This window comes from Pituophis catenifer, unplaced genomic scaffold, assembly GCF_029215685.1.
Source record: "Pituophis catenifer annectens isolate HBS135680 unplaced genomic scaffold, rPitCat1.0.hap2 SCAF_1, whole genome shotgun sequence".
Taxonomy (NCBI): domain Eukaryota; kingdom Metazoa; phylum Chordata; class Lepidosauria; order Squamata; family Colubridae; genus Pituophis; species Pituophis catenifer.
Window position 1 is genome coordinate 234,108,510 of NW_027256881.1, and position 20,435 is coordinate 234,128,944.

Genomic DNA, 20,435 nt, shown 5'->3' on the forward strand with positions numbered 1-20,435 from the left:
GAAAAAGTAAAAGGGAAAGTTAAGCGGCAAACAGGAAAAATATATAAGTAAAATGGAAAAAAAGAAATAAGATATAAAGAAGTAGCTTCTGATCTTCTTTACAGCAGTTATATGTTCAACAGTAGATTTACCTCTCTCTCTGAACTTAAATCACCATTCTCTTCTTTCCATAAGCTATCTTATCTAACTGTCAAAACCATAGATCTTAAGTTCACTTTTTTATAAAAAGTCCATAAGGGGTTTCCAACAATAAACATAGACATTATCTTTAGAAGGATTGTAACTTACTTTCAAGTTCTTCAGAAGGATGTTAACACTTGTGAGATCTTTCCCTTGAACATCAGATTTTAGCTTCTCCTCTATCTCACTGATCCATGCGCTAAGGTCAGCATAGCTCTGCGCATAAAGGTCAGAGCGGTTAGCATCAAACAGCTGCTGTGCCTTCTCCTCTGTGGTTGCCTGCAACATATCCCAACGTTGATGAAGTGCTTCTAGCTTCTGGGACACAACATCTGCATACTGGGGCTTTTGCTTTGCCAACTGTTGTCCTTCCTGAAATAAAAGTGTACAGAAGATGAAAAATATAGTTTATTTTCTCTTTTGTTTTCATAGGATAGAACATATAGCTAGTAGTGAAACAGTTGCTCCCTAGCCAATTAACAATGCTGTGTTTACAGTGAAGTGGTAAAACAATTATTACTGGCAGTGAAATTGAAGGCTAGGTGAAGGTCCTCCCAGTGGTACCAGATTCCAGCAGCTTTCACTACATTCATAAAGAATATTTTCTCAATAAACAATGAATTATATCTGAGAAAAGGAGTTTACAGTGTTATATTGGAGCTCTTTCTGTGATCTTTGAGAAATTGTAATAGATGGGCATAGTGCCAAAAATTGAAGAGAGATAAATATTGCTTTTATTTTCACCAAAGGGGGAAGAATGGATCTGGATAATTTCAGATATATCAATATTGGGCAAAATTCTGTAATGAATTATTAAGTAGTTATTTGTGACTATTTAGAAAACAATGCATTGTTGGAAGGATCTCATTTTTGGTAAATGGGCCTATTTAGTTGACTAGCACTGGAGATAATGTATCTTGACTTGAGTAAAGCATTTAAAATAGTAATAGACTACTAGAGAAGAAGCAAAATATATACTAGATAATGCTAAAGCTGGTTTAACACTTATACCCAGTGATTGAAACTTAATGGTTTTTCATAAAGTTAAAGGAAAATGTAAACACAGCAATGATGACACTGAAAAAAGATTTAAAAAGGAGTCTGTCCCATAAATAGAGCAGTGGTTTCTTAAAAGTGGTATACAGGAGGAAAGCCCATTGTTGAGAATGTGGGGAAAAGCCCATGGAGGTATCTCTGATCATGACTCTAATCTTTATGCTCCGATAAAATCCCTTGAAACTACAAGTATGTCCCCTCACTGAGGAGAAGGGGCACGCAAAAATGATGTAGCATTTTGTGTTACTAAAGCTGCTGTATATCATGTTATTAAAGAATTCACTTGCTTTATGAGAAATTGTCAAGTTTTAGGGTTGTGGAAAGAAACAGGTGGCTTAATCCATTCTTTGCAAAAAGATTTCCATGTGAGCTGCCTTCCTACTGAGGGGAAGTGGGGAAAATCCTATTATTAAGCAGCTACTATATACTGTAACTGAACAATGTAATGAAGTTTCTACTTCCCTGTTGTTCCTGTTTCAAACAATAATCTCACATTTTGTTTTAAAAGGAAACAAAAAAACTGGATTAACGTAACATAGTAATCTCATGTCTGGTCTGAAAACATACATGCACAAAATTCCTGTAAACTATCCTTTCGCCTGTGTAAAAAAAAAGTATGAATGTTATAAGTATGTTTTCAAATATAAAAGAGTCATACTATATACAGTATTTTGTTACACAGTTGGCTTCACCGCTATTCCATTACAAAGTGCAGACCCGAAGCAGCTCTTTAACTTGCCAATTTGCCATTATCTGAACTTAGTGGTACATATTAACAATTCTTAGTATTACACTACACAATTGAATTTTTAAGAATAGCATGGCATGAAAAAAAATTAACAAAAATCAATGTAACATTCCACTTGATTGCAAAACCAGCTTGGCAATTTTGATGACACGACATCCAAGGATTTTAAACCCATTTAGCATTCATTTTCCCCCTACATTTTTAACCAGAGATAATTGTTTAATGACAGCTATTTTGGTAGAGTTAGTAATAATTACTTCTTTTTCTTTGACTCTGTTATATACGGATCTGCATTTGCACTTCGGAGCAGTTTACAAAAGCAGTAAAATACATACATGGTTACAATAAAACTTAATAAATAAAAAGGATAGTGATCTCCAACCCTATCTCAAAAATTCTACAAACATGAGGAGCCACAAAAATGTTAAGATGTGGGAGTATGAAGAAAAACCATGCAAATCTGGGGGAATAAAAGCAACATACCTCATCCAGCTTTTCTAGCCACCCTTGATTGGAAGCAAGTTCTGCCATAAAAGCCTGATGCTTCAGCCATTTGCTATGCAAATTCCGTGCTTCATCATATGACATATCTTGAGCAGTAAGCATCTTTTCTTCAATCCACATGGTAAGCTATCAATAAAATAGCATTATAAAGTATGAAAAGTGGATATATTTGACTCCTGTAGCATTTTGCTGAAAGTAGAAATCTATGGTCTTTCATAGATATTCCGAGACACTCCCTTACGGTATTGTCTTTTCCAACTTGTTGCTGTTCCTGCTTTTTTTTTAAAAAAAAATATTTGCCAATGGCAGGTTTTGCTAAAAAGGGAAATTCAAGACCCAGCTAATCTATTTATTTATTTCCCTTTCTCCAGATAATTTCTTAGTTTCATATGAGCCCAAATTATACCATGGTTGATGGTATTGAAAGCAGCTGAGAGGTGAAGAAGGGCAAGAATGGATGCACTACCCCAATCCTGCTCCCGTCAGGGATGATCTACAAGTGCGATCAATGTCGTTTTTACCCATAACTGAGCTGGATACCCAGCTGAAAGGGGACCAGATAATCTATTTTATCTAAGACCTTCTGAAGCTGCAGCACAATGACTTTTTACACCACCTTTTTTTTTAAAAGGGGAGGTGAAAAATTGGATGGAAATTTTTCAGGCAGATGGGATCCAATGAAGGTTCAGAACAAGATGGTCCTGGAAATTCCCTTCCTGCAGCAATATATTAATTACTGCATGGACCCACCTGCAAATCTAATAAACGAATTGTTGCACTAACAGTCCCAAGGGCCTTATCCATTTCCTCAAGTCCAACAGACTGAAACTACTCCCACATAACTGGGTGAGTCCACTCCCTGGGCATCAACAATGAATCTGCTCCATGCCTGGATTCCAACTGAGAACAAATCTGAGCGATTTTATCTGTCAGGTGCTTGACAAATTCCTCTGCTTGGCCCTATAAATGGCAGCACTCTGTGGATGTAATATGTGTGGAGAAATATAGTAGAGATGTTTCTCCACTCTTACCTCCATGAGGTAGGCCTTAATAGCAGCTCTGGCCTATGATCGGTTCTTTGTTTTCCTCCAGTGCGCTCTAGCTGTCTCTTGGCTCTTTTCAACACTCTCAACTCCTCTATGAGCCATGAGGAGTGCCAGGAGTGATGGCAGCTCCCAACTGACTCCACATGCCCAACTTCAGGAACAATGTCACATCTGGAAATTTGGGGAGCATAACTCCCAAAGACCAAACAAGATTCCTGAATGACAACTGCTACATTCTCTCCTCTGCCCTGAGGCCTTAACTGGTGGCAGTTCCTAAATCCTGCTGGACACATCTCCGAGAGGAGAAAACCCTCCTCTGGTGTCAACCAGGTCTTAGTAATGCACGCCAGATCAGCTTGTTCTTCCCCAAGGAAATCACAAATGAGTGTGGTCTTCAGCAGCAGCAGTAAAAGACCATGTTATCTGAGGGTCTGTTGCCCAGGGTCTGGGCATGAGTTAGAAGGGCCAGAACATATCAGCAGCTTTCTTGCTCCCATTCCTACTCTTATCTATCACCACTTGAATTGGTTGTCCAGCCGTACACCCCATGAGGTGGACGTCTATCCTCAGCTCTGACCTCCCTCCCTCTGGGCCACTGTCTCTGCCATTCCACCAGTCATACTAACTCACACCAAGCTTCATTGGATAATAGGTGGAGGAATACTCCTATGGCATTTTAGATGTGGCTCCCAGTGTCCCCTGAAGTCCTCACTATCCCCAACCCTCACAATCACTCCATATACTCCTACCCCCAAACAATAAAACTATCTATGACTGGCATCAACCAAAACTATAGCTCCTCTCGGGGGAAAAAAGGATAAGCACAGACTCATCCTAGATTAGCAGTAGTAGCTAGTTCAAAATTCAAAATTCTTACCTCTTGGCAGTTTTGTAGGAAATTTTGCAGGTCATTATTGTCCTTTAGTAACACAAATGCCTCTTGTGATTTTGTGACATTTGTCCTGTGTCTAAAAATGACAAAAATGTCATTATTAAAGAGAAATGTTTTCTTACTTCCTCCACAATACTTATTTGCCATTTCAGACTCAGTTTTTGCACATGCAAACTATAGATCTGAATTCATTGAACTTTCATACTGACATTACCTTTCTTGAATCAGTTGAACTTTTTCCATAATTTTGTCAGAGTAAATATTCCCATCAGCAGCAAGTTTGCTTCCGGTGTCTATCAAGCCAGTAACCTTTTCTTCATTAGCCGCCATATTAGCGAGGAAATTTTCAAATTTCCTTATAACAGCTTCCGATGCTTCTAAGGTGTCTGGTGGCTCAGTGTGGGCTAGGGTATATTCCTAAACCAGATATTACCAAAAAATAAAAATAAAAATAAAGCTGAGAATAAGACATAGGCAGTTAAAAAATACTGATGCCTTATACCATATATAAAAATGATTTCAGTTTATGCCTATTAAAAGTTAATTTGATAATGCTATCTTATAAATGATAGCTATAGGGTAAGACATCATACAGCTATGACCTATTAAAGGATTGAGTGTGCCAACTGCTAAACATAGTTTTTAGCTTTTTCTTTTTCTGAATATATGCAAAAAAAGTAAATAAATTATTAAGTGGCACTGAATAGTCAGGCAAACCTTCTTGGGCCATTTGGTATGCTTAGATGAGTCCATGCTACAGGCTATATACATCCAGGTAGTGCTTTACTTACAACAGTTCATTTAATGACTATTCGAAGTTACAACGGCACTGAAAAAAGTGGTTTATGACTGTTTTTCATACTTATAACCAGTGTAGCATATCCATGGTCCAGGGGTGAAATCCAGCAGGTTCTGACAGGTTTTGGAGAACTGGTAGTGGAAATTTTGAACAGTTCGGAGAACCAGTAGCGGAAATTTTGAATAGTTTGGAGAACTGGCAAATACCACCTCTGGCTGGCCCCAGAGAGGGGTGGGAATGGAGATTTTGCAATATCCTTCCCCTGGAGTGAGGTGGGAATGGAGATTTTGCAGTATCCTTCCCCTGCCACGCCCACCAAACCACGCCCACAGAACCGGTAGTAAAAAAATTAGGATTTCACCACTGCCATGGTCACGTGATCAAAATTCAGATGTTTGGCAAGCTGACTCATATTTATGACAGTTGCTGTGTCCCAGAGTCATGTGATCACTCTTTGCAACCTTCTGACAAGCAAAATCAATGGGGAAGCCAGATTTACCTAACCATGTTACTAATTTAACAACTGCAATGATTCATTTAACAACTGTGGCAAGAAAGGTCATAAAATAGGACAAAATTCAATTAACAAATGTCTCACTTAGCCAATAGAAATTTTGGGTTCAGTTATGGTCATAAATCAAGGATTATCTATACATGTATATTACCCAGTCTGCAAATGTGATATCTCATTACTGAACCACATGCCACTCAGAATATTCAAGGACCATGATACAATCTTGTGACACAATGTTAAAACACATTACCTGATTGGTAAGAATGATTTCAGCTTGTTTTGCATCTTTAAGAAATTCTTGGAAGCCAAGACACTGGTTGAGGAATTTCTCCCTACTGTCCCACATTTTACATAAAGCATTCCAGCCTGTCTCCATGCCCTCTAGCCGCTGCTCCAGCTGCCGATACTCTGTATCTGTCTGACCCTGAGTCACTCTGTCTCCTATCCTCTTAACGTTGCTGTAAACATCTTTGTGTTGATCAATCTCTTCCTTAATTGCAGCATGATGCTGCAAGAGATGCTCCGCTTCTACCAAGGAGTTGGGCACCTCTTCTGAAGCAACAGCTTTTTGTGCCTTGAAGAGCCATGCTTGGAAGTCGTCTAAGTCTTGCAAAAACTTGTGCAACTTGCTGGCCTCTCCAAGGGAAGCCTCCTGGGACTGTAAAGTATTTTGGAGGTCCAGCCAGACTCCAGACACAGCTGTTAGTCGACTATAGATATCATCAGCCAGATCAGGCTGCTCTTCAGCAAGCCGATGGGCCTCCTTCTGCAGGATGGCAAGCCTGGCTTGAATGGCTGCTAGGTCACGTTCAATGCCATACAATTTCCTCTGCATGGCAATCATGCCTGCCAGGTTTTTACCAAGGTCTTGTGTAGATTCAATGACTTTGGTTTTTTCCAGGATCCATTTCCTGGTTTCCTCACAATCAACACAATAATTGTGGAGGCTAAGAGCAAAATCAACAGCTTTTCGCCTTTGAGCCACCATTTCCTGAAAGACCTTCCACCTAGGAGACAAAACAAAATAAGCATTTTTGTGATGAAATAAATGCCCTTCTTTAACATCATCTTATAGATAGAAAGATAGATCGATAGATCGATAGATCGATAGTTTGATGAGTGTCAAAGTCACTATCGTAGATGAAATCCAGAGCATTCAGGAGTACATCAGTAAGATGATGCCCAAAGATGAGCTGCTAAGTCAGCAACAAATGTGGGAGGAAGATCAAACAGAGGAAGTGGCATGTCAAGACAAGACTTTGCAGATGTGCCACTGACAGATAGCTGAAGTGGCAGACATCAGGAAATCCTACCAGTGGATGGAAAGGGCTGGATGAAAGGACAGTACTGAGGCACAAATCATAACAGTACAAGCATTAAGCACCAGATCCATAGAAATAGGGGACTACCACGTCTTAGGCAGAATCTAAGTTGCACACTATGCACAGAGCAGTGGTGAAATGTAAAATTTGTTACTATTGGTTCTGTGGGTGTGGCTTGGTGGGGGGGGTGTAATGTGACTGGGTGGGCGTGGCCTACTTTTTTTTTTTTTTTTTACTTTTAAAAGCATTTTTTCTACAACCTCTTTGGCCGAAGAGGTTGTAGAAAGAATGTTTTTAAAAGTCTCTGACGATCCCAGCTGAGCCGCGCGATCATCAGAGGCTTTTTTTTTTTTTTAAAAGCATTTTTTCGGCTGAAGAGGTTGTAGAAAAAATGCTTTTAAAAGAAAAAAAAAGCCTCTGATGATTGTGTGGTTCAGCTGGGCATGGTGGGAGCGCAGGGATTTTTCCTACCGGTTCTCTGAATCACCCACCGCCATCGCTACCAGATTGGGCGATCCAGTCCGAACCGCGAGCATTTCACCCCTGGCACAGAGGTCTTAAGAGACAATCCAACCCAGAGTGGAAAGGTGCAAGATACCAGCAGAAACAGCATACATTGAATGGCATAGTGAAGTAGCTGGCATTGTATACAGGAAAATCTCTACAGAGTATGAGCTAGACCCAATTAAGACTAGATGGAAGATCCCACTAAAGGTTGTGGAAAATAAGGAAGCTACAATCCTATGGAACTTCCAGACAAACTGGCAAGTACTGGCCAATCAGCCAGACATAATGAAAAGTAGACAAGGACCAGAAGACAGTAGTAGCGATAGATGTACTGGTGCCAAGTGACAGCAACATCAGGAAGAAGAGTAATTTTAACTGTAGAAGCACCTGAGCCTGAAGGAGGAACTGGAAAGGATGTGGAAAGTAAAGACCAAAGTGGTCCCAGTGGTGGCAGGACCACTCGGGGCTGTGACTCCTAAACTGGGAGAGTGGTTCCAAATACTAAGCAGGAGAAGAACCAGGAGAAAATCTCAGGGGAGTAGCAGTGATGTTTTGAAGTTTATTTATTTATCCCAAAATAAACATAGAGGAAAATCTTGTTTCACCATAGAAATACATATTTTACCTGCTCCCTTTCCTTCTCTTTTCCAGAAATCCATCTTTGGGAGCAATGCATTATATGGTGGAAGAGAAACAGGGAGAGGGAATGGCCATCACTTGATGATGGATGAACAAATGGCATTCCCTCAGTCTATCTTGTTTGCCTAGACAAATTATAGCCATAGCTAAACTGGACTATTTATCTTTGCATATTTATAACAATATTTGGAAAACAACAGTGAAGAATCAGTTGGACAAAAATAAGAGAATCTATTACCTGGCATTCAAATGCTCTTGGCACTGCCTCACTTTCCCACTGCGTGGATGGCCACTTTCTATTAGGGCACTAGCAGCTCTATTGACCCCTTCAATTTGAGAAGCCAGGCTGTTTATTTCCTGTTCCAAAATATCAAACCTGCAAGAAAACACTTCAGATGAATGAATGAAACCAAACCCACCATATAAAAAGCCATCTAGAGCATCCCAGTTATGTATAATATACAGGTGGTCTCTAACTTAACAACCTCTCGTTCAATCAAACTTGCCATGGTGCTGGTTACAGTGATACTTATGAACAGTCTTTGTATTTACATTTATTGCAGCATCCCCACGGTCATGTGATCACAATCCAGGTGATCAGTGCCTGCCTTGCAGTTATGAGTTGCAGAGTCTTGTGATCACATGATCCTAATTTGCAATTTTGTTTGCGAGCTTCCTATAAGCAAAGTCAATGGGGAAGCCAGCAGGAGATCACAAATCTCCTAAGTGCCTAAGTGTTTACTTAACAACCCATGGTGATTTACTTAATGACAGCAACTGGAAGGGCTGTAATTTCTATCGCTAAGCAGGGCAGTCATGGGATGTTGCACTTTACAACCATGGCACTTACGTGATGGAAATTCTGGTCTCAATTATTATCATTAAGTGAGGAATCCTGTATGTAAAATGACAATGACAACAATAATCATGTCTCATACACAGTAGCTAGATTGTGTCTAGAAGGAGGAGAATCTAAGCATAAAAGCAGCACCTGAAAAAAAATTGTTTTCATGTCTTAGACTGCAGAGATATGTTCTGATGTATGTATGTGTATAAGTTTAATTTCTGGATATGTAAAAAATAATCAGTTACTTTGTGCTGTTCAGACTTCTGAATGTTTATCAGTTCTTCACTATTATCCTTTTAATTTCATTTTACATTTCCTATCAAGAAATCAGTATTAGAAAACTTTATGCAGATGAAAATTGTGTGTAATTTTTGCTATATAAACATATTAGTCATTCTGGTTACCACTGCAAAATGCATATTACTTTAATCTCAGATAATATAACAGTTCATAATTTACTCAATATGCATTTAATAGTACATAAAGTAGCCCTCAGAAATAACATCAAAGTAATCTGTACCTGCTCCAAATTAATTGATCTGATCATTCATTCATAAATAAACAAGTTATCTCTCTCTGTCAATTTCAGCTGCAAATTGTGTTTATATATACCAACAATGGGAAAATCATATGTTAATCTGTTCCTAAAACAGATTCTTTGATCTATCCAATAGCATATAATTGTGTTGGATCATGATATGAGGGTTGTACAGCTAAAATTGTTATCTTCAAAAAAGAGTATCATAATTCTTGGGGATGCTTAATCAACAATCAGAGTTCGTGCTTCACTGCTGCTCACTATTCACTATTCAGAACACCCAAAAAGTTAGGGAAGATCTCTTACCACTACTTAATTGTTTTTGAATTTAGGATTATATTTATAATTTTGTGAAAGAAGGTCTGTGTTTATGCTTAAGGAATCAAGTCAAGTATTCATACTTTGAATGTTTATGGTACTAATCCCCCTATCTCCTTTCATGCTTGTTTTTGACTGGTAAACATTGTTGCAGACTCTCACTGCAAAATATTTGTGTCTTATGTATGTAAATTGGGGTTACACATACTCTGCTTAAAAGCTTGTGAACTGTTTTGAATGTTCAATATTTCTGCATAAATATGACCTAAAATATGATCTGTTTTCCACACATCCTAAAAGTAGATAAAAGAGAATCCAATTTAAAAAATGATATTGTTTACCTATGTTGTACAACATCCAGATCTTCCAAGGTATCAGGAATCTCCATATGCTCCAGCCATTTCTCTTTCTCGCTCATCCAAAGCTCACATGCATCAGTCTCACTTAATATAGTATAGAGATCCAAAGCATCCTGTAGCTTCTGCCTGCGCAAATCTGCTAGAGACACTACCTCATTATACATTGTCTGGATAGCCTTCAGTCTGTTCTCAAATCCTGGAACATCCCGGAATTCGGCAGGGAAGCTCTGAGCTTGCCTATTCAGGTTGTCCATAATTTTCTTATTGTTTGCTACCTCATCCAAGAGATCTCTGTGCTTTTTAACCAGGGCTTGAGTGGAATATTCATCATGCCCCACATCATCACTGGATACTAGCCGATTAGCATCTTGGAGCCAGGCCATCAAGTCATCTGCGTCTACCTGGAACTGGAAAAAGCTTTCTGCATCGTGTAAGTTCTTCTTGCGGAAAGCTGCCAATTCCTGCAACTGGGACCAGAGAGCTTTCACTTCTTCAATCCTGCTGCAGATTTTTGAAGCTCCAAAATGTTTCTCAGCAATCATGCTTTCTCCCTCCTTGATGGTCTGCTTCAGGTGAGCCCCTAGGCCACGTAGCTCATCCTCGAAAGCTTTATGTTTCCTCTGTAAAATGAGAATACTGGTGAGGTCTTTCCCATAGTCCAGGGAAGAATAGATCTGCTCTTTCTCCCTGATCCAGCTTTCAGCTTCATCGAGTTCCCAAAAGAATTTCCACTGGCGCTTGGATTGGTCAAGACGAGCTTTCCTCTTTGCAGCTAAAGCAATCAGCTCTTGGTAGTATAGTTCCAGGAGGTTCACACGATCGCGAATTATTTTGGGATCACATGGCTGATAACCTGCACATGGTATGTAGGCAAAAATTACAGGTAGTTCTAATACAGAACACACTTTCCTTTACATTAATAATCTTATGGTTTAAATTTTTAGGTACAATTCATACAATAAATGTGAAAAATAACTGTCACTTTTGCTGATTTCAAAATCAAGGAATTTGGAAGAGAAACAATGCAAACCAACCAAAGAATAAAAGGGGAAATATTTCAGGAATGGTGGTGTGCTTGTTTAAAAAGACTGCCACCTTTTCTAGTAATCATACTGAATATAAATATTTAAAAGTACATGACAAGTCTTATTATAGAGGTATACCAGGGGATATAATCATATAATAATTCTATTAGAAGATATAATTATATAATAATGAAACAAAACAAGTTCAGGGCTTTTTTTCCTTTTTTCCCTTTCTTTCTAACTAGCAGCAGAAGTGTCTTATCAGTGATGCCACAAGTACTCTAAAAGTCAGGAACCAAGAATAACCCACTAGATAAATGTTATATTATTCATAAATGCCATACTGAGTATATGCTATGTTCTCTATATAGGAAGACATTCCGGGAGGAAAAATTGAGGCTGTCGAAGCAAAAACTGGCAATTACTATACTAAGCAACACTATGGAAATCTTTCCAGTATCATTCAAGTTACATCATTCAACTTGTGTTCACAGTTCACAGTTCAAGGAACAAAAAATCGATAAACACCCAGCTATAATTCTAAAGCACACGTCCATCACTTACGATTCTCAAGTTTAGAATCAAGAGAGATTCTAGTTGAATGTAATGAATTATACAGCTAGCAATTCATTCAATCAATCGATAAAAATATTGACAAAATGTATACAAGCATTCACTTCAAACAACCAATAAGAAAAGAAACTTTCCAGAGGCTAGATATAGGCTGTCCCTCTTCAGCCCTTCTCCTTTTATATAGATGCAAACACCAATGATATGCTCATTCTTAGCAATCTGGCAAACACTTACCATCACCATTGGCAAATTTAAGGGCAGCTGCATTGACAGCATGAATCTTCTCTGCCTGAATAGCCATGTCAGCCTCCATCAACTTATGCTTCTGAAGCAAGTCTTCTGCTTCCAACAGATGCTTCCCAGTTTCAGGAGATGAAAGTTTTATCTGAAAAAATATAAAAAGAAATTGCATTTCCCTTTCTTTTAAACAACTAAGTATGGAGTGGACCCTTGAACCCCCTTCCGCCCTTTTTTTTAAGAATAGCAGTTTAGGATGAACCTGAGAAAAGAAGCAGGTACAATCCATGTTTAAGAAAAACAATTCAGGGAAAGATAAATTTATTTTATGGGCACACAGCTGTCTCTTCCTATGGGATTTATAACATAGCATTCTGAATTCTGTTGGAGAAGACACTTAGGAAGACAAATTTGGATGGAGAAACAGAGGTGTGTTCTCTTGAAACAATGGAAATTGTACTCCCATGGACTCCCAAATTGTACTCCCATGGGATTACACTCCACGGTTCTGAAGCAATTGGCAGACAATCACTTAAATATGAGCTAGCAGTGTGCCAGCTGCCAAAAAAAAAAACACCCCAACACAGTCCTAGGCTGCATTAACAGAGGGATAGAATCAAGATCACATGAAGTGTTAATACCACTTTATAATGCCTTGATAAGATCACATTTGGAATATTGCATCCAGTTTTGGTCGCCATGATATAAAAGAGATTTTCAGACTCTAGAAAAAGTGCAGAGAAGAGCAACAAAGATGATTAGGGGACTGAAGGCTAAAACATATGAAGAACAGTTATAGGAATTGGATATGTCCAGTTTAATGGTGAAAAAAATTATCTCCAGCAATCCACCAAGTCCTATCCAGGCCCCTCCTTACTTTCATCTCCTCTATCCAGTCGATGCTATGCAGCATGTCCTGAAACAGCTGCTGCAGTGTCAGATTCATCTCCAGCCTCTGGCGCCGTGCTTGCAGCAGTTCCAAGAGGTACTCCCAGAGTCGCAGGATACTGTCCTTGCGAGCATTGATGCGCCTGATGTCATGGTAATTTTCTACCTCCAGTTCCTTGGCCACCTCCTCTATGGCCTGTACCCGTTCTTTATAGGCAGCTGTGTCTGTTTCAATGGCTTCATGCTTCTTCTTTGCTGCCTCCACAGCTGGCAAGTCATTTCCGAAGTTATCCTGTCTCAAGTAAAGATAGTTTTGTCAGCAATATCTTCGCTGCCTATTGCCATTCACACTGCCATCACAAAATTAAATGCATGTGTAAAATAACACAGCACAGCTTTTGGGGGAAAATACAGGGTTTTTTATGCCCTGATAACTGCTTGTTTGGGTAGTTTGTAACTACCCATTATGGTAGGCTGATAGGGTGGGCAAAAGGATGCTACATTACAGAGCCACCTTGACTCCAAACATAGGATTGAGGTGGTGCTGCAATGCAAAAAAGAAGCAGGGCACCACTACACTTGGTAAAGCTGCACTGAAGCAAACAACTCCATAATCTGACCTTTAAACTTTTATCCAATAAAAATCTGTTCATTATGAAATATTTGGTAATTCATTCCATTTTCAGGATAACATATGATCCAAAAAAATGGCGATACTGTATGCAAATAGTGCTGTGTTTCCCCAAAAATACGACCTACCCCAAAAACAAGCCCTAGCCTCATTTTCACATCTGCACCTAATATAAGTCCTACCCCAAAAATAAGCCCTAGTTAAGCCCTGCCCACCGAGCCATGTGGCGTCTGGCCACAAGCGGCACAGAAGAAGTCAGGCCACAGTACCACAGGTGTCAGGCATGGGAGGCATGGCTGTGATGGTCCTAAGGTAAGTGGGTAAGACATCCCCCCAAAATAAGACCTAGTGCTTATTTTGGGGCCAAAAAGAAAATAAGACCGGGTCTTATTTTTGGGGAAACACGGTTCAAAATAGGAATGTAATATTTGTATACAATAGTACAAAACGGGTCATTTTCAAAGAACAAAGGATTTATGATATTTTATTGAATCCATTGTAAATACTTCTCACGAGAAACTCACCTAGTCATGGATATATTGCTGGTGTTATTTGATCAAATCGAGTTACATTTTATTATTTGTTTGATTTTTATCTCACCTTTATTGTTGTTTATAAATAACTCAAGGCAGCAAACAAACCAAATGATCTTTCTCCTATTTTTCCCATAACCACCTTGCAAGGTGGGCTGAGAGACTGTGTGACTGGACTAATGTCACCCAGCCGATTTTTCATGCCTATGGTGGGACTAGAAACCTTATCATGTATAACTGTCTAAAATTTTAAGTTTTGCACCCATTTCTGGATTTATTTTTCATCTAACTTCCACCAAACTCTGCCCCTCATTCAGAAAACATCTTGCAAAAACTCAGAGCTTGTGAAAAATCATTTTATATATTTAGATATTGGCTACTTGGGATATCCTGGTGCAGGGGTCAGCAACCTGCAGCTCTGGAGCCGCATGTGGCTCTTTCACCCCTCTGCTGCGGCTCCGGCATTCAAAATATGTATCACAATTGCCAATGTGCAACACCCGCCCGCACACAATTTATTGAGCTTTTCAACCCCCGGTAGGCCAACCATGGATAAATCCAAGAAAAGTAAAATTTCAGAAGAAAACAGAATGTTTAATTCAATTACATATGCTAGTGTTGTGGCCGCTCAAAAAATAGTCAGGCACGGGAAGGGTTTTGTGGCTGCCGGTATTTTCTTTTCTGTGGGAAATGGGTCCAAATCAGTGGTGGGTTCCTCCCGGTTCGGTCCGGTTCGGCCAAGCCAGTAGCGGTGACGATATGATGTCACCGAACCGGTTCTCCCCCCCGCCCTCCCACCCCCCCATGTTATTCTTACCTTTTATTTGGTCCCACCCCCAATCTATTGCTGCCTCCTGAGTCCCAGCTGATGACTAGAGGGAAAAAAACTGTTAACTCTTGCCGCGGGGCTTCAAAGGGCCGTCCTACAGCTGATCAGTGTTAAAAGGAAACAAATGAGTCGGGTCGTAAGTGCGAGGACTGGTTGTAAGTGCGAGGACCTTCCAGAAATTACTCTGACCAGCTAGCCACGCCCACCTAGTCACATGACCTCCAAGCCACACCCACAAAACAAGCCACGCCCACAGAACCGGTAGTAAAAAAAATTTAGAACCCACCCCTGGGTTCTAAATGGGAGATATTTGCTCACATGTACACAAAATTTCCACATGGTTCAGACCACAAACTGTTCTGAATGTAAGAAATAGTATTCCCCAAGAGGACAAGCTTCATTCACATTTTGTGTTTCCATTTAAAAAAAAGAGTCTTAAAATAATTATTTACAAATGTACTTTCTGGCTTCAGATTAAATGGTTTATGTGCAGAAGGTTTTTCAGAAAGTACAATGACACACCCTGCAAAGTCCCAGGCAGTTCTTTATTACCTGTGCCACAAGGCGTTGATTTTCACTAAGCCAGGTCTCTCGCATTGCAGCCTTGCGATCAAAGCGTCGGGCAAGCTGTTCCAGCTTCTCCTGCCTTATAAGCTCATTTCTCAGTGCTAGTTCCCGTTCATGCTCTGCCTTTTCCAACTTCTCCCAGGCCTGTGTAAATAAGAATGCATTCTAAATAAACTACAAAAACTTCTATAACTATTAGATAACTCTATTTAACACTCATTTTCCATTTTAGCTACATAACTGAACAATACCTTTCCCAATCCGCCATTTACAGTTTTCCTACAATGACATATGATAATACAGAATGAAATTAGAACATGATTAAGAGTGTGGTATTCATACTCTTTTACAATTCAGAACTTTTCTTGGCCTGCTCCATAAAATTCAAGACTGAACCTGTATTTTTTTCCCACTTTTCCAATCATCAAAACAAGAATTAAGAGAGAGAGAGAGGGAGGGAGGGAGAAAACTTCACTGATTAAGGCTGTAAATAAAAGGCTGTATCTTAGATACCCTGTTGATATCAGACACAAGTTTTCCTTCATGAGGTGTATACACTTTCTGATTGTTTGCTCGCATTCTGGACTGGATGGTAAAAAGCAGAACTTCTAAATTCCCCTTCTCTTGAAATCTAGAACAGACAAATATAAGAAAGCATCTTTAGAGTTTAGAAGATTTCAAAGAAGAGTGATGTAATGCATGCAACCCTGTCACTGAAATACATATTTCCGAATCATGTTCTCAACAAAATAATTAAAAAGTAATGCTGTACACGAAGTATCTTTTCAGTGGACTAATTAGTGTTTAAGGTGGCTATTGCAATTTATACAATGGTAAGGAAGGAGATAAGAAAGCTGGCTTTAAAATACTGGAATTCAATCCCTTTAGAGGCATTGGCTGAAATCCAAACCTACAGAAACTCAGAGAGAATTTCTGATTGGTTTTTTAGTAGGAAAGGGAATAAGCAGTAATTAGATCATGCTTCTTGTTCTATACTGAAATAGTTAATCTGTGGCACAGAAAGCCTCTAACTGTACCTTTCATAATTTGCAGAAGGAGGAATCTCAGAAAAACAGCATTATTAAGCATTCAGAAAAATCTGCATGTGTCACAATTTCTTCTTTTCACAGCAATTTCTTCTTTTCACAAAAGGAAAAAATACATTTGCTTTCCTTTGCTTTTAGCAACCCAAATGGGTTTTTTGGGAATCTACTTTTCAGTCAGCTATGTTAGAAATATAGTTAGACCTCAACTCACAACCATTTCTTTAACAAACATTCAAAGTTAAAATGGCATTGAAAAAAATAAACTTACAACAAATCCTCGCACTCAAGACTGTTGTAGCAACTTCACAGTCACATGATCAAAATTCAGGTGATTGGCAATCAACATGATTGCTCTAAAGGTTCTAAAATCAGGCACAATTCACTTAACAACCATCTAACTTAGCAAGAGAAATTCTGGTCCCAATTGTGATCATAAGTCAAGGACTACTTCCTCCCTTGTGGGGATGCCATCATGTGGGGAGACATTAGATGGTAGAGTGTTTTTCTTTTCAGTGTAAAGCAATGCAGAGATTAGAGTATTGCCACTGTTTTTGTCAAAAGCAGTGCTAACAGAACCTGTTTGTGAAAGTAGATCCACCATCACAGCAACAATTGATTTGAGATACTACATAGGAAGCTTGAGCAGTAACAGGCATTTAATAATGTTTTAAATTATGGGCCAAATTCTATTTAATTATTTTAAAACTATTTTAACTTTTGTGTACAAATGTTTTATTTTTGGCTGTTCACCGCCCTGAGTCCGAAAGGAGAAGGGCGGTATAGAAATTTAAATAAATAAATAAATAAATAAATAAATAAATAAATAAATAAATAAACAAACAAACAAACAAACAAACAAACAAACAAATAAATAAACAAGCATTAGTGTGCCTAAGATCTTCCACTTGAACAACTGAGAATTTCTCACTACTACTAATCCAGGTGGATTGTACAAATACAGGGATATTTGGGACAATTCCACTAATATTTACTAAGAATTAGCTCTTACATTGTTCAAGAGTTGATTATTATGTAAGTATGTTTGCACTTTGTTTAATGTATCTACATCCTAAAGGTTTTATTTTTAAAGCTGTATCTTTCTACACATTTTATTTTCTGGAAGAAACTAACATTCTCCTTCAAGCCATCTCCTCACTCTTATTCACTACATCATCATCAATATGATGTGCTAATATTCAACACTTCTGAAAGCCTCAGATCACAACCAAATGAGTCACAATAAGATAGGCATAATGTATGTATCTTTCCCTGTGTCTCAGAAAAAGAAAAGCCAATTTCTTCCAGGTGAAGGTGCTTACTTGGGTGGTTTTTCTACTGTGCGATATGTACTGAAGTACTGGAGCTGCTGCTGCACGCCTGCCAGAGAATTAGCAAACTTGCGGCTGTTGAGATTGGTAATGGTCTTTTCTATCCACATCAGCAGGTCTGAAGCCAATCCACTGTATTTATCAATCATCTTCTCAGTCTCCATTGCATGGTCCATTACCTGAGGGGGGGGGGAAACCCAAACAACTCATACTGCGGCTCATTTGGCACCTGCTGCTGCTACTGAAAATATGTTAAGTAAGACCTTTATGAACTTCCAGATCCTGCAGATGGAAATTTTCCACAGTGTCAACAATTCTGACTTCATCACATTAGAAATTCTGCAGGGCACGCAAGGGTGTCAAGCCAGATTAAGAACCACCGGCTGTAAGGCTCTAAAAGGAAATCTTTGGCAGCTTTCATACTGGCAGCATCGCATCAAATGTTGAGTGGTTGAACAAGAATGATCATGCCCATATTCCATTCTCCTGTTCATACATTTGTACATTAATTCATATACAAACATATGCACACATTCCATAAGGCAGACTTTCCTTATGTGGTATCCTTGTAGTTCAATCGAGATATTTCCTATAATCCCCCAAATTATGGGTCGTCCACCTTCTAACCCTGTGCAGATTCAATTGCTTCAGCCTCCTGCTGCATATTGCTGAATAGGAACCAATGAAGTCTTGAATTAGTTATAAAAATAATAAAGATTATACACACACACACACACACACACACACACACACACACACACACACAAAGTCCATAACGCTACAATGTAACCTGGCTTCTAGAGATTGATCGAATGAAGTCCTGAGTTATTTGTAAAAAATAACAAAGATGGATAAACAAACAAACAAATAAGTCCATAGCACTATAATGTAACCTGGTAGAGATTGAAAACAGTAAAAGGCAGCAGCTAATTTTCAGAATTAGAGCTATACTGATGATAACCACAGCAATACTATTGACCAGGCTTCTAAAAAATATTATACAGTTTTTTTAAAAAAAACAATGCAGTTCTGGAAGTGGATTATGAAAATAGACATGGGTTACAAAAAAGCCATGAATTTTTGCCTGCTACTGTTTTCTTATCATCTACCTTTGTTTAGATGACAGATAGAACGTCATGAAACAATTCTAAAATATTAAAAATTATGTTGCTCAATATGACCATGTTCTTACCTTTCCAACTCTTTTCCCTTCCACAGCAAGCACCTTCATTTTCGAAAAGTAGTGATAGAAAGCAACCACATAAGTGATAATGGATTTCTCATCTGGGTTCTCCGTAAAAACATCTGAGTAGCAAATAGATTACCAAGAGAAAATTATCTGTTTGAAAGCAGAACCTGACAGCAGATAAGAGTTTGGTCTGAACTATGCTTCCCATTTTGGAGAGAGCTACACAATCAACAGTGTTCACCATGGGGTCACCTTGCTGAGTTCAAGTACAAAAACAACAGAAGGCATGGGAGTACAGCTAGGCTAATAAAAACTTGTTTTCTAGCATCAACATTATTTATTTATTGGAGAATAATATAGAGAGCAGTTCTGATACACAAACAAAAAAGTGCAAATGATTACATAAGAACACCAGCGTGCCTATCGTCCCTGTTCTAATGTTCGCTTTAATTGTATTCATTTTATGTATTCAATTCATGTTTATATTTATATATATTATCTGATACATACTCGACAAATAAATAAATAAAATAAACATTATTAACTATAGTGAATCTATGGCAACGATTTTTTAAAACAGAGTTAAAGTAGAAACCTACATTACTGTACTGAATACCAGGACATGAACTTATTAAACAGACTTGGTAGGTGATATTTGCATAATACAAGCATTACATGTTGACTAGATTATGCTAAGAGCCGCGGTGACGCAGTGGTTAGAATACAGTACTACAAGCTACTTCTGCTGATTGCGGATTGCCAGCAGTTCGATTCTCACCAGCTCAAGGCTGAGTCAGCCTTCCATCCTTCCAAGGTCGATAAAATGAAGACCCAGATTGTTGGGGGCAATATGCTGACTCTGTAAACTGCTTAGAGAGGGATGTAAAGCTCTGTGAAGCAGTATATAAGTCTAAGTGCTATTGCTATTGCTATATTACAGGTAGTCCTCAACTAATAATAGTTCATTTAGCAACCATTCAAAGTTACAACAGTACAATAATAAGTGACTTATGACCATTTTTCACACTTATGACCATTGCATAATCCTCCTGGCCACATGATCAAAATTCAGATGCTTTACAACTGACTCATATTTATGGTTGTTGCAATATCCTGGGGTCATGTGATCATCTTTTGTGTCCTTCTAACAAGCAGTCAATCTGGGGCAGCCAGATTCACTTAAAAACTATATTTCCAACTTAACAACTGTGATTCACTTAACAACTGTGGCAAGAAAGATTGTAAAATGGGGCAAAATTCACTTAACAACTGTTTCACTTAGCAACAGAAATTTGGGGCTCAATTGTGGTTATAAGTCGA

General features: G+C 38.7%; 1 protein-coding gene across 6 annotated transcripts in view; it reads right to left on the reverse strand.

Moving 5' to 3' along the window:
- Positions 1–20,435, reverse strand: part of SPTB (spectrin beta, erythrocytic) — a 122,091-nt gene that overhangs the window by 38,168 nt on the left and 63,488 nt on the right. For all 6 annotated transcript variants that reach the window (XM_070956940.1, XM_070956962.1, XM_070956951.1 and 3 more), the window contains 13 exons: positions 19,119–19,231; positions 17,918–18,105; positions 16,066–16,183; positions 15,538–15,696; positions 12,982–13,284; positions 12,102–12,252; positions 10,252–11,122; positions 8,446–8,583; positions 5,990–6,746; positions 4,641–4,843; positions 4,412–4,502; positions 2,468–2,614; positions 289–552 (listed from right to left, as the gene is read on the reverse strand). In XM_070956940.1, coding sequence (XP_070813041.1) covers positions 289–552; positions 2,468–2,614; positions 4,412–4,502; positions 4,641–4,843; positions 5,990–6,746; positions 8,446–8,583; positions 10,252–11,122; positions 12,102–12,252; positions 12,982–13,284; positions 15,538–15,696; positions 16,066–16,183; positions 17,918–18,105; positions 19,119–19,231 — 3,503 coding nt within the window. The remainder of the gene's footprint in view (positions 1–288; positions 553–2,467; positions 2,615–4,411; positions 4,503–4,640; positions 4,844–5,989; positions 6,747–8,445; positions 8,584–10,251; positions 11,123–12,101; positions 12,253–12,981; positions 13,285–15,537; positions 15,697–16,065; positions 16,184–17,917; positions 18,106–19,118; positions 19,232–20,435) is intronic.